The sequence below is a fragment of the Cavia porcellus genome, unplaced genomic scaffold, assembly GCF_034190915.1.
Source record: "Cavia porcellus strain 051 isolate PalLab524CR breed Dunkin Hartley unplaced genomic scaffold, mCavPor4.1 scaffold_1, whole genome shotgun sequence".
In the NCBI taxonomy this organism is placed as follows: domain Eukaryota; kingdom Metazoa; phylum Chordata; class Mammalia; order Rodentia; family Caviidae; genus Cavia; species Cavia porcellus.
Genome location: NW_026947484.1, coordinates 90,164,235 through 90,179,023, shown reverse-complemented (window position 1 = coordinate 90,179,023; position 14,789 = coordinate 90,164,235). Strand labels below are relative to the sequence as shown.

At 39.7% G+C, this 14,789-nt stretch overlaps 1 protein-coding gene and 1 long non-coding RNA gene across 3 annotated transcripts in view; one reads left to right on the top strand and one right to left on the bottom strand.

The window, feature by feature from the left end:
• Positions 1-14,789, top strand: part of Ttc39b (tetratricopeptide repeat domain 39B) — a 124,357-nt gene that overhangs the window by 20,657 nt on the left and 88,911 nt on the right. The window contains exon 2 of one of the 2 annotated variants that reach the window (XM_003472248.5): positions 7,526-7,560. The exons of the other annotated variant lie outside the window; for it this stretch is intronic. Coding sequence (XP_003472296.4) covers positions 7,526-7,560 — 35 coding nt within the window. The remainder of the gene's footprint in view (positions 1-7,525; positions 7,561-14,789) is intronic. 2 annotated transcript variants of the gene reach the window in all.
• LOC134476541 (uncharacterized) lies at positions 13,400-14,661 on the bottom strand. The gene is made up of 2 exons (XR_010048308.1): positions 14,537-14,661; positions 13,400-13,593 (listed from the first exon to the last, which is right to left on the bottom strand). It is a non-coding gene; the product is annotated as an uncharacterized LOC134476541 (long non-coding RNA).

Sequence of the window (14,789 nt, the reverse complement as noted above, 5' to 3'; positions counted from 1 at the left end):
AGCAGATGAATAAAGAATTGAGATGTATTATGTACATGTACTAGCTCCCCAAGGGGAATGTGATCATTATGGCTTGAAAAAATGCACTACTATAAAGTAAAAATTGTGAAAAGACACAGGAATTACCATTAAAAAGTGTTCAGTGTTTTAGCTATAAAAGTGTCAACCTTAGAATTTAACTTCTGCCTTAAAATGTAGCTTCACTTTATATTTGTAATGAAATACAAAAAGGAGAAATAGTTTCCTCTTCATAAAATTATAAAATTAACTTCCATTTTTAAAAACATGCTAACTTATAATATCGTTGAAATTAAAGCCATGGTATCCAATTCAATTTTTTTTGTGAGAGCGACACCTGGTGGTACACTTGTTGGTGGTTTTTCTTTTTTCTTTTCTTTTTTCTTGCCCTCCACCTTTTTTTTTTTTTTTCTTTTTTTTGAGACAGGGTCTCTCACGGTGTCACCCAGGCTGGCCTCGAACTCTTGATCCTCCTACTTTAGCCTCCCAACTGCTGGGATTAGGGGCACTTGCTATCATACCTGGTTTGGAGGTTCATTTATAATTCTCAAGATTTCCCTGTGTTTGGCTAGAAGTTTTTGGAAATTCTAAAGAATCATTGCATGAATTGCTTTCTTTTAAGTACTTAACCCTAGCTAGTTTTCTACAGGAAATTAGTATTAGTAAGGTGGCTCAGATTTTGGAATCCCCAGAACTCCATTTGGAATAAGCCCTCTGAATGGTAGTCTTCTCTGAGACATTTTATTTTGCTATGTGTGATAGACAAAAGGCTACTTTCTTAGAGGCATTTTTTTTTAATTAAAAGAATTTAAGATTTTGAATAGGGGATGGAGTCCATGCCAACCTTTCTGCTTTACTTTTGAGCAGACTGGAGCCCCAGAAGGTCTCATAGTACTCCCTGGTGAGAGGCAGTCCTGTGAGGTTTACGAAACCCTGTGCCCATGGATTACACTTTCCATGATGGCCAGACCACTGAGTAAGAAGGGGAGTGTATAGAAGAAGAGAGGCAACGGCATTTTAAGATGGGAGAAAGGAAGGCAGTTAATAATTTATGAGTCCTTTTTGGTACAGATATTCCATTTGAGTTCTCTTTTCTAAAAGAGACTCAGAATCTTTGGTGTGAATAAGTTGTTGAGGAAGCAAAGGATCACAGCTCTCTATTTGAATACACTAATTTATCCTTACCTGAGAATTAAATGTCATTTTTGGACCCTATTTTGAGTCAGATCTATACATTGTATTTAGAGAATTGTATTTAGGGACCCATCCTGGGAAGTGGTTGGAATCCCCAGGAGGAAGTGGAGGATTAAAAGGGCTAGGTCTGCCCAGGGTCAGGGGTAGAGCCAAGATTCAGACCCAGACAGATCTCCCTTCAAAATCTAAATTTATGCTTTCAACTGAGCCACACTGGCAGTGTATAGGTATTCATGGAGATATACTTAGCACTAGAGGTGGTACAACTGCTGCTTGTGCTCTTCCAAACCAGGACCCAGTGATGGGGACATTGAGGTTGATTTTGCGTTTGCCCTTAGAAAGCACTGAGGCTCCTTTTTTCACTTAAAAAAAATATACTAGTGTAACATGCAACTGGTGGTAGCCCTTGGAGTCCATTTGGAGAATTTAAATGCTCCAGAACGCCCTGAGTTTCATTATAAATATGGCAAATAGATTACAAAGAATTGTATAACAGACATGAGCAGAATGAAAAATAATCCCTGACAGAAGAGCTGTGTGTGTATGTACACACATGCATGTGCGTGGTTGCTTAATTTTGTATGTCACTTTAGGGGCACATAATAAAGATGTATTTTAAATTAATCCTGATTTTAAAAAATTAGTACTTTATTGAAGTTATGTAGGGAATGATACCAATTAAATTTACATTTTTCTTATATGATTCCTTCCCCTGGTAATAATCCCTCTCTGTTCGCAAATATTTGAAGAACCATGGCAGTGATAAAGTATAATAACTGATGGCAGTCTGGCATCGTTTTGGACAAATTGATTCACATAGATAAATGCCATGGCGAGGCTTGATTTCTGTCCTTACTACTGAGTAGCCATAACTCTTAATCCTTCCCTTAGTCCCGGGGCAAGCTAGGGCAAACTTGTATGTGTCATCTCCTTGGAAACAATTCACATATACTCCAAAATATGTACTTGTCAAGTTCTCAGCAGCTCTGGAGTTCTGGGAGTCTATAGTACTAGACACCCACTTTCTTGATTAAGAGAATATTGGGTGAACATGCCCAGGAGAAGGCCTGGTTCTAGGAGGTGGAGTAAGCTTGTTCGTGAATGAAGGTGCATGTAAGCCCTGTCCGACCTTGTCAACTCTGCTAGAGCCACAGTTAGCTGAGGACATGGTAGTGTCTGCTCATAGGACCATAAAATTAACCATAGGAAAAAGAGAAATGGAGATCATCAGATGAGGATGAGGAAAAGGTAAGGGGAAGGAGGAAGAGAAAACCCTATAGAAGTGATTCAGCTTTGTGGATATGTAGTGATTGTTTCCTATTTCCTACTCTTTTCTTTTGTGGAGTCTGAATTCCTTTTTACACCACAAAATTAATTGAAAGTTTGTAGATCTGCAGAGTTTGTAAATCTGTGGTCTCTGGAAATTGATACATAGTATTGAAATTACTGGAGTAGGAATTTGTCATCTTTATTCTTTGTCCCTTTTTTCTCTTTTCCCTTAGTAGTTTTGTTAAGATTCTTCAGTAAACATTATTGAGATCTTGCTATCATTTAATTGAACTTGCGTGCATTTTTGCTACTCAGAAGATGACAAAGTTAACAGATGAAGAAAATTACCATAGAATTTGATGCAGCACCCCATCCCCTTCGTCATTCGGGGTCAGGTAGGGTTCAAACCACCTTTCCAGTAGGGAGTAGCCCTTTGGGTGTTAGCGCATCAGCTGGGAGCTCTTTCTGGGACTCGTGCGCCTAACAGTTTAGTCCATTTACTAAAGGGCAAAATGAAACTCCCAAAGTGAGCACTTTCCACTTTGAAACAAGGGCACTCAGGCAGACAATCAGCCAAGAATTATTTACTGTCTTTGAAGTAGAGTACTGTATTGGCCTATCAAGTGGATGTAGAGTGTACATAGGTCCTTGATTCCAGCCAGAGAGTCAAAATGGCTCTTGAAAACGTGGGCACCTGATGTGTATATAGTTAGAAGTCAGATAAGATTCGATTGAAATGTTTGTGGCACCGTGCTGAAGGAAAGTAGTTCCTCAGTGTTAGCCCCTCCACGGAATAGGGAGTCAAACAGAACTGCCTCAAGGAAGGAGCCAAGGCAGGCTTTCCTATTCCCTCAGCGCATTCTGTGTGTCAGCAGCTTGTGCTTTCCAGCTTTTCTTTCCTTAAACTGGAAGAAAAGTGGGTATATCTCTGACTACCTGTTTCTTTTGTTTTTGTGTTTAGGCTCTGGCCATTGAACCCAGGGCCTTGTGCATGCTGCCAAGCACTGCCGCAGAAATACACTTGCAGTTGTTCTTCGCTTTTGAGTCAAGGCCGTGCTGAGTTGCTCAGGCAGGACTCAGACTTCCAGTCCTCTGGTCTGGGCTTCCCTAATAGCTGGGATTACAGGTGTGTGCCACTGAGCCTGGTGACTGTACAGGTTTTAACTAGTGTATATACATGAGTGTCCTACCCAGTATTCAGGAGTTTAAAGAAATCAGCTTATTAATTACTAGAAATAAAAGCCAACACTGGGGTAGTACTGGGAAGGTGAGTGTGGAGAAGCAAAAAGACTGGATGGAAAAAAATTGAGTCATGCTATTTGAAGGATATATGCAGGTGTACTTAGTTCTGGGCAGGAGAGTGTGGAATGGCAGTAGCTGCTGATTGGGGTGCCAGCAAGGGGTCCTGATGGGAATCCTGCAGAGGACCCCCCCCCCCCAGGTGGCAGCCTGAAAGGATGAAATTGGACTTGGATGTGGGCACCCTGAGTGATGCCCAGGGAATATAGTACAAGAGATAGATGGCCTCTTTGACCTCTGGCATTTCTCCCCTCAGGTGGGATCCACATTATTTTTCCTAAGGAGCTGAGAAATTTGTATTTTCAGGACCCAGGGAATATGTTGTCACATAATACCAAATTATACTTTCATAAAGTTAGAAATATGATTCAAAGCTAAATGAGCATGTACAAAGAACCTTTTAGAAACAGGATCTCCCTATACAGTTCATGTTGATCTTGAACTCACTGTGTAGCGCAGGCTGGCCTCAAATTCATGGTGATCTTCTTGCCTCAGCCTCCTGAGTACTGAGATACAGGTGTGTGCCACTATGTGTGGTGATGAACATATAGTGAATTTATTCAAAGAGTATTTGAGCTGGTTATTTATAGGCTTTAAAGAAAAAGAGAATGTTAGATTAAGATTACTAGTAGAGAAAGCTGGGTAATGTCCTGCAGAGGAATGAAACTATAAACTTTGTGGTAATCTTTTCTGTCATTCTGAGTTGCATAAATATACATGTAACTTTGTAGTATTTGGACTTTGGTCAATTAGTGTAAAGTTCTGGGCAGGAGAGTGTGGAAATCCAATTCCAATTTCATCCTTTCAGGCTGCCCCCTGGGGGAGGAGGGCTTTCCTCCGCAGGATTCCCATCAGGACCCCTTGCTGGCACCCGAATCAGCAGCTACTGCTATTCCACACTCTCCTGCCCAGAACTAAGAATCTTCTCTGTCAGACACAAGTGTGCCCTTTTAGAGTGTCAAAAAGCTTTAGGAGGGTTTGTTAATAGGCTGCAGTATGACATTGAGAGGATATGCTGTGCCTTCTTGTTCTACTTCCTCCCCATCCTTGCCTCATTTCCAAACTTTGGGTGGATTTTAGTAGCATTAACAAGAAACTTGAGATTGAGTCCCAATTCCTTCACTTGGGCAGTTAATTACTTACAGCTGAATTTACTTGCTGTAAGTTGGGAAGAGCATGTGACACCTTTTGTAAGGTTCCTGGAACATGATAGCTACTCAGTAAATCGTGGTTTTTTTACGCCTTTTTTAAAAAATTTAAAAATTTTCACCTTTTTTCTGGTATTCATAGATAAGTATGCCCGTAGAACTCACAACGTGTGATTGTTGTTTCAACAAAATGGAGGGTAAAGGGCATAAGTGAATATTTCTCACTCGCTTTTCTGTGTGTTTGTCTTTTGGGACAGGGTGTCACACAGTTCAGGCTGGTCTTGAACTCATTCTGAAGCCCAGGCTGCTCTCCAATTCATGATCCTCCTGCCTCAGCCTACAGGCATACAGCGCCACTCCCAGCTTTACTTGATATTCTTTTCTCATGTTTTGAGGGTGCCCATGGGAATATTTCTTGTTTTGATAAAAATATTAATCTTGCCTCTTTTTTAAAAAAAAAAAAACAAAAAAAACTGGTTTCTCCTATCCTTTATGAAGTCCTCTCAGGCATCTTAGAGGTTTGTGTTGAGGTTTGTAAGGAAAACACAGAAGCTTTTAGTAAGTGCCTTGACAGTCCATGCCTTGGTTTTTATACATTAGGCAACAACTGTTTATTAAGCAGCATTTCTGCCGAGCTTGGGTAATTTTTCTCTGTATGTGAAAAAACAGCCTGCCTCATGGAGACCAACAGTAACCAAGTAAACAAGGTAGTTAGAGATTATGATATGTATTATGAGTGAAACAAATCAGATGTAGGAACTGCAATTCTTAGTACAATTTTAGTAGAGTGATCAGAGATGATGCCTTTGAGAAAGTGGTTTCTGAGCTGAAAATGAAGAGGTGAGGAGTCAGTCCTGGGAGGGGTTGGGAAGAGTATTCTGAGAAGAGACTGTCACTGCTGAGAGGTGTGGGAGGAGTAGGCCATGTTAAAGGGACAGAAAGAGAAGTCTGGCTGAAGTGAAGTGACAAGGGGCAGGTGGGTAGAGATGTTGTGATCAGAGATCACAGGCTTTGAGGACCCTGAGGATTATGGACATTGTAACATGTGGCAGGGGTCAGGAGACCAACAGAGACCACCAGGCTTATGTACAGGCAACATGACATGGAATTTATTGTGCCTGTGTGCAGGCAGGCAGAGTGGTAAGGCCATCTGCGGACAAAGAGAAATGTGTCCTTTATATAGGGATGAAAAGAAGCAGGGGACATTAGGTGGGAAGATTTTCATAAACATCTGTGGTCAGAGTTCTCTGGCTGTGTTGCACCTCAGTGGGCAAAGTCTTTGAGTCATCTGGTGTAAATTTTCTGGTGTCCCCAGATATCCTGGGGCCTGTAAAGTTCTTTGTCCTAGCATATGTCCTTCATGACATCCTGTGCTTGCCCGAGTTCCCTGCCCAGAGTGGTGCCTCTGCTGGCAAAGCAGCGTGGGGGCTGGGAGCGTCAGGCCCAATTTGAGCCTTACAGAAAGGAATTTGGGTTTTCTCTTAAGTGCAATGCAAAGCTCTTAAAAGAGATCTAGAGCAGACTGGCATGTACTTATTAAGAGAAAAGACACTAATTATGCCTGTACATGAGTAACCGAATAAAGGGTATCAAGAATGAAATTATGGATCTGAGTACAGTGAGGTGCAAGTGTAATCCCAGTTCAGGAAGCTCAGGCAGGGGCATTGCCGTAGATCTCAGGCCAGGCTGAGCTACACAGTGAGACACTGTCTCAACAAACAGATCAAACAAACTTACATAAGAAGCTGTGTAATCGCAGCACAGTATGCCGAGACCTGAGGGTTCCAGACTAGCCCAGACTATGTGGAAGAACCCTATTTCAAAAAACAACAAAACAAAACAAAAACTATTGAAGTGGTACCTGGTGACTTGGTCTGTGGTAATAGAGGGAGGGATGTGGAAAGAAGGATGCTTTGAGGATAGGCTGGATTCTGGTGGATCACACATACCTGGATGAGGAGCTTAGGTTTGATTCTGGCACTGTGAGGGAGCTGCTGTGTTGTGTGAGTTTCTGAAGGAGGATATGTGTGTTTGTGTGTCAGTGTGTACGAGTATGGAATGCACATGTGGATTTGTGAGTGCATATGAATTTATGTGTCTGTTTGAGTTTGTCTCCTATTGAGCTTTTGAATAAGCTACTGGCATGTACTATATATATGTTCAGCAAGGAGGAAGGTTGGTGGCAGAAAGATTAGCTCATAGGCTGGTGCAGGTATGTGTGAAATGAGGGCTCAGAGGATGCTAACTGGCAAGTGACAGAGAAAGGAAAGGCAAAATCAGGCTTAAGTAGTTTTTTGTTCATTATACTCTGTATCTGGGATGAATGGGACTGAGGAGTAAAACATAACTCTTTTGAAATAAGCCTGCTTTGATTATAGAGTATTTTTACCAGTCTTAATGACAATAAAAATAAACCTCACAAATTCACACGGATTTCTGGAAAGGAATTCTAGTAGTTAGAATTGCATGATTGTACGGCATCCCTTACTTTCCCACCAGCACCTTTCCCCCTCCCGCATGATGGACTTTTCTTTTTTACACTTAAAATTCTTGGTTCTTGAGAAACTCATTGTATTTTTTTTTTTATTCCCTACCAGGACATTTTTCAAGATGCCTTGGAAACCATTTCAGTGTAAGTAATAATACAATAAAAAGTATATTGCAGCAAACATTCAATGATTCTTGTATATATAAAATGTAAATATTTCATTCTTTTTTTTTGGGGGGGGGAGTACTTTTCACTGTGAGAATAAAAAACGTTAGTACTCTGGAATTAAAGAGTTCCAGTGTGACTATGCTTAAAAAGAACCTAACATTACTCTCAAACACATTTTTGAGTTTACTTCTTGAAACATTAAGTAAATTAAATGTTTTCCAAAAAATTATTTTAATACTTGTCCATATTTATTTATGTGTTTGGCCTTATATTGCAAACTTCACATTTGATTTGCTCTCAATCTTATAAGCACTTATAGTATATGGTTTTTGTAATAATTTTAAATGATATTACATTAGATCAAGTAGAATACCAGTTTACTTGGCCACTGCTCCTTTGTTAAATATTAAGGTTGTTACTAGTTTAACAATTTAAAAACCAAGTTATACCTATTTTCATGTGTGTAGCCTTGTCATATTTTTAAAATTATTTCTAAAGGTTGGCATCACAGATGTAGGTTTATTGGATTAGACTGAACATGTTTATTGTTCTTTTTTTTCCTTTTATTTTAAAGAGGGTAAAACTAGTAACAAAACAGAACAAAGCAGATCAGAAGAAAACAATGTAAGAGACACACACTTCAAAGCAAGACAACAGGAGATCATCACTGGCTATCAAATTGTTTCTTGTTTTCTTCTAAATAGTTATCCATATCTTCACAATGAATTCATACAAAACAAAATAGTATTAAACTCATCAGAACAGAGTGATGAAGGCATTATAGGCCTTCAAAAGCAGACACTAGGGAAATCAACAATGGCTGCCAATAATGTCTCTTGTTCTCTTCAAAATAGCTGTCTTTTTATTGTTCTTTACATATCTCAAATTGCCTTTCTGTATGGCTGTCATAACAGAGTATAATAGACTGGCTGACTGAAACAGTAGTTTATAATTTTAACATTTTGGAGGCTGGAGGTCTGAGATCAGAGTGCCAGCATGGTTGGGGTTCTGATGAGGGCTTTCTTCCTGGCTTGTGGAAGGCACCCTCTTGCTATGTCTTCACGGGGGTTGGGGAAGAGAGAGAGGGGGGCAGAAGAAGACAACTGAGAGTATTTTTTTTTTTTTTTGAGAATCTTCTCTTTAAAAATGTCTAACCCCAATATTGTGGCCCCACTCTTGTGACCTCATCCAAAAGGCTCTATGAGGGCTTCAACAGTGAATTTATGGGTGACGGTGACGGCACACAATTCAGGTCATAGCGCTTCACAAAGAGTTTCATTAATTTACCTGGCTACCAATGTTGTGTAAGTGAAATGATTTCAACTGTAGCATTGGCATCACTGGACGTTATTTGAAAAACAGTTCTGTTGGTTAAATGATATCTCTTTTAGTATTTTAAAATTTTCTTTGTTAGCATTATTTAGTACATTTCCTTTCATATGACTTCTACTGATGTGTTTATTTTAGAATCATACATTTTTATTTTGTTTTAGAGGTTTTAATGTTCATGCTGAATGTTTATGTGATTAAAAATTACTTGTAATTAGGCAAAAAGTAACCTTTTTATGTTGGAACCATTTCACAATTACAGAATTATTGTGAAAATAGCACAGAGAGTTCCTGCATATTCCAGAAAGGATTTTCCTTATTTCTAATTCCTTAAATTAGCATGTGACATTTTTCACAGATAATAACCCAGAATAAGTATTGCTATTGTTTGAATCTGGATTGTATCCCCAAAGGCCCATGTGTTATAGGTACTGTCTTCAGCTTTGTGCTATTGGAAGGTAATGGAAAACTTTAAGACGTGGAATCTAGTGGGAGAGTTTAGGTCACTGGTGGGGTGTGGGTGCTCTTGAAGAGGATCGTGGGACCCTGTTCTCGCTGCTTTCTCTCTTTGCTTTGTGGCTGCCAAGAGGTGGGTGGGTTTGCTCTGCAGCGTGTTCCTGCCACGATGTGGTACCTTACTGTAGCTCAGAAGCAATGGGGTGCACTGACCCTGGACTTAAATCTAGGTGACTATGAACCAAAATAAACTGTGCCTCTTTTTAGGTCTTCATCTCTGAAATGTATTACAGTATCAAAAACAGGTTAACACAGATACATTGTTATTAACTATAGTGCATACATTATTCAGGTTTTAGTTTTCACCTGGTGTCCTTTTTCTGTTCCAGCATCCTATCTAGCATGAAACATTGCATTTAGTAGTCCACATGTCTCCTTAGGCGCCTCTTGATTGTGAGAGTGTCACAAACTTTATTGTGGATGACCTTGAGACTGTTAAGTGCTGTTGAGTTATTTTGTACAGTGTCCTTCAATTGGGATTTGCCTATTTTTTAGCCTATGATTTGACTGAGGCTGGGAGGATAGTTCTGCCAGTGCTTTCTGGATTCAGTCATCGGGGAGGGAGGGAGAGAAGGGGAGAAATAAAAAGAGGGAGAGGAGAGGGAGAGAATGCATGTGTGTACACATATACAGCAAGTGCACGTGATGTAGCAGAATACCTTGCCATGTTGCCAGAAGGCAAAGAGAGCAAGAGGAATGGGTTCTGCAGACCCCCGGTGACCTAAGTTCCTCTGGCTAGGCCCATCTCCTAGCGCAGTAATGGCAGCCCTTTTAGAGCTTTCAGCGGTAAGCCCATGTGAGCCATAGGTTTGCTACTGTCGTCCTAGAGGTTCTACCCCTCCTGAAGTTCCCGGTAGTGCCACCCTGGGGACCAAGCATTAAATACGTGGATCTTTGGGGCAATTCAAGATCCAAACTAAAGCACCATGTACACTTTCTGCAGTTTATCTTGCTCTTTTAGGTTTGTGATATGCATTATTTCTTAGTGTCCTTTAAAACTGTCTCTAAACTACTTCTATGTTTCCCTTTTAGCATTGTGAAATGTCCCCAATAGAGAGTTCTCTCACTTTTGTTGTAACTACACATTATAGTAGCACTTGATTTAATAGAGTCCTGAGCCAGAAGGGCAGCCAGGTTAAACATGGAGGCCCGTGTTCTAATCCAGCACTTTTCTTCCAGTGGATTCATCCACCTGAGTCTGTTTAGGGTAGCTTTTCATCTGATTCTAATCAACTTTGCTTTTCAGTCTCTTCCATAATTTTGTCATGTTGAGTTCCGGGAGGTAGTGTGAGGGGTGATTTTAGAAGCTGGTTTGTTGATAACAGTAAAACCTGGCAGTAAAAGAATAAAGTAAATACTACACACAACCATAGTGCTCCAAAACACAATGGTGTGATTCTCCTTGTATGACATAACTACTTGAACTCTAGTGCCATTTACTAGCTGAGAGGCCTGGAACACTTTCTGTGAGCCTTAGTTTCTTCAGGTTGTCATAGATTTATTGGGAATATTATATAAAATTCCATTTAAATTTGACAATGGTGGGAGGGAGATGGGAAGATAGGAGAAGAATAAGATGTGCTGTGAACATGTACCAGCTCTCTATGATGAGTATAATTATGTACTGTGAACGTACTCTAATGAATGTATTGGTGGACGGCACTCACACCACAGTAGTCTTCTGTCTTTAGTAAATCCCTTCAGCTGTGCCTGCTGATCCAAATAGTTGGGCATTTTTTACTCAAATTGACACAGTCACTTACCTATCACAGAAGGGTGTCAGTGAATGATATTTGGAGAAGTAGTTAATACTTTTCTTCATACTAGTTAAATTATGAATGACAAATATAGACAGAATTGGATTTCATTTTTCTTTGATGTTTTTGGCCCCAATTCTTCGCTCCAGATCTAAGCAGGTACTTTCCCCCTTCTTCCTACCCTGATTTTCATAGCCAAGTTGACAGTTATGTCATTAGCAGTAAAATACTATTGATAGTATCTTAGCACTAAGAAAGGCAAAGGTACCGTGGAAATTTTATGAAAGCCTTTGCATAAGGGAAAGAAAAAATAAAACTTCAATGTAGGAAGGTACATGCAGAAAATGTAGCTGGGTAGAGTAGTGTATACCTGTGATCCTAGCATTCAAGAGGCTGAGGCACTCCTGCCATGAGTTCAAGGCCCATTTGAAATTGATGTGACCCCAACATCTTCAAGTACTGTGGTGATTAAACCTAACTGTATCAGGTTGATTGATTTGGGTGCTACCTAAGGGTTAGGAATGGTATGTGGCTGCACAGGCCATGAAGGCATTACTTTGAGCACTGTACCTGGTCCCATACCCTTTCCTCCCTGGCTCTGTTCTACTGCCCTGATTCCTGGTAGCCATGAACTAAACGTCTTTGCTCCAACAGGCCCTTCCATCATGATGTTTCTGTCTTGGAGCCAGCTGATCATGGGCTGAATCCCCTTAACCTTGAGCCAAATTAAACCTCTCCTCCAGCATCCTGTTTAGTGGCACACAGGGATGCTCAAGCATGAGGATTACAAGTTTGAGTCCAATCTGGGCAACCAAGTCACTGACTGAGATCATGACTTGCAAACAAACAGGTGGTGTAGCTCAATGGAAAGGTGGTGGGTTCAATTACCAGTACCACTAAAACAGAACAGAACAAAACAAAAACAAATAGCCACCTTTAAATTGCAGTTTTGAATGAAAGTAGGTAGTTTAATTTTATGTGGATCTGGTTAGTAGTAGTGGCAGGTAACTGGCAGAAACAAATGTAGACCTTTTCCCTAAGAACTGAATTTTGCTGTAGACAAGTAAAAGTTGCTGTCAGTGAATGTAAGATGCATCTTTCACAGATATTCCATGATGAAATATGTGTATACGAGAGTGAATGATACATATTGAATGGAAATAAATAACCTATGGTGAATCACATCCTCAATGTCTTTTTCTTATGTTTATTACCACTTGGCTTGCTTCTTTGTGTCTCTTCTTTTGCACTGTGGGGTCTGCTATTGTGTTAGACATTCCCATAGGTTAAGTTCATTCTATAAACTGTTGGAGGAGGGAATATATATGTGCACATTTTTGAATGAATATACCAATCCTTTAAGTGGTTTCTTTTACTACAAGGAGTGACAAAATCTCACAGTTTTAAAGGAAGCTTTTGTTTTTGGTCTTAGCAAGGATGCCCAGTAGAATAGGAAGACTTGGTTATGTTTCTAGTAGCATATAAATGACTTATGAACTCTTATGGACCGGGCCTTTGCCACTGAAGTTATCTTTCTGCAAGCTCAGGAGCTTATCTGACGTGCTGTCAGCCCAGGATGGTAATGCCCAGGTTGTGTCTGAAAGCCAGAGGATTCTGTCTTCCTCTCCTTTCCTGCATTAATAATTCTGTGGACAAAGAAACTGCTCCATGTATGTCTGTACTTGGGGCTCTTTCACTAGCTGCAACAGGAAATCAAGCCGTGTTGCTTGAATACATCCACTTGAGTGTCACAAACACCTTAATTTATATTTACATACTGAACTCTTAGTATCTACCTTCTTCAGCTATCTGCAACCTTTTCTCCTTGTTTTTCTTTTCCTCTAATTTCCCCACCTGCAATCTACCACTTGCTCAGACTAGTTACTGGGCAGACATCTTCCATCTTTCCCTTTAACTTCCATGGTACCAAACCTGATGATGTCCCCCCCTAAATGTATTTTCATCTATTCATTTTCTCTCTGATTCTACTCTATTACATTAGCTTTAAATTACCATCACATTTTTTTTTTTTGGACTATTTTAGGAGCCAGCAAATGTGATTTTCTCTTTCCTTTGTTCTCTGTCCCTCTACCTTTCCAACGGCAGCCCACTCATTCTCTACACAGCAGTTAAATTATCTTGTTTTTAAAAAGTTTTAACATGAACAATTTTGAACATATAAAAAAAATTAAAAAGGATAGTATACTGAAGCCTTATATATGCATCATTTACCTTTAATAGTTGTTCACTCAAGACCAATTTATTTCATGTATGATATATCCCCAGGTTATTTGTAATCATATTTTAGATGCGTAGCTTAGGTTGAGGCAGGAGAGTTGAGAGTTTGAGCTAGCTTGGGCTACATGCTGAATTTAAGGCCAGTCTGGGTTACATAGTGAGACCCTATCTAAAAAAGAAAAGGAAAGGAAAAATGGAGAAGAAAAGCAAAACTCAAAACTACTACCACCATTCCTCCTCCAACAAAAAACATTATTCCCCAAAACCCAAAGATGTTCTTACATAATTATCGCTTGACATCAAGGAGATTAATACTGACATAGAGCTGTCATCTAACCTTCATGCCTTTTATGACCTATTTTAGTTCACACGTAGAAAAGATAAGATCTCTTTTTTAAAAAAAATGTTACAAGACTTTTATACCTTTTGAAGTAACATTTATCAAATAACCTGTCAGTCTCAAATGTCCCATCTCATATATTTAAACTAGGACAAAGTGATCCTTTTAGAAAATTGGATGATGTCACTTCCTTGTTTAAAATCTGTCCATGAATTTGCGTCGTGTAAGGGTGAAGTTTAAGTTGGGCAGAGTGTCCTCTTTCACCCTTATTCATTGCCCTCCAGCCACAGCCTTCTCCAGTTTTTGACCTAGTAGGCCTCTGGCTCATCTGGATTGGAGCTTGCAGGTCTGTGTCTGGAGGGTACTTCTTCCTACTCTTTAAGTCCTTCTTCTAGTTGTTTACATTTTTTTAGTTGATGTTTCTTCTCACTTTGTTAGTGACTATGCCAGAATATTTGTCTTCTCCCCCATTTCTCTGTCTTGGGATCCTGTTTATTTATTTTTTTTTTTTTTTCATTCTGTTTCTGAGTTTGTAGTTTATTGTTACTTGATTTTACTCATCTGTTTCTCTGGGTTCTGAATTCCATTGGGATGAGCCTGGTCTACTTTGCTCATCATGGTATAATCTGCACTGAAGCACCAGGCTTGGCACACAGTAGGTGCTCAATATGTATTTGTTAAATTAATGAATTTGTTAAATTAATATACTATCAGTCCATTTGGGCTTCTATAACAAAATTCTTGAGTAATTTATAAATGACAGATTTCTCACCTTTTAGGAGACCTGGAAGTCCAAGATCAAGGTACCTGGAGATTTGGTCAGATGAGGGTGTGTTCCTCATAGGTAGTACCTTCTATATGGAATCACACGGTGGAAGAGGCAGAGATAGCAGGTCCTTTTATAAGGGCATTAATACCATTTACAACAGTGTAGCCCTCTTGACACCTCCCAAATGTCTCATCTCTTACATATCACTTTGCGAGTTAAGTTTCAACATATGAGTTTTAAAGGTACACAGATATTG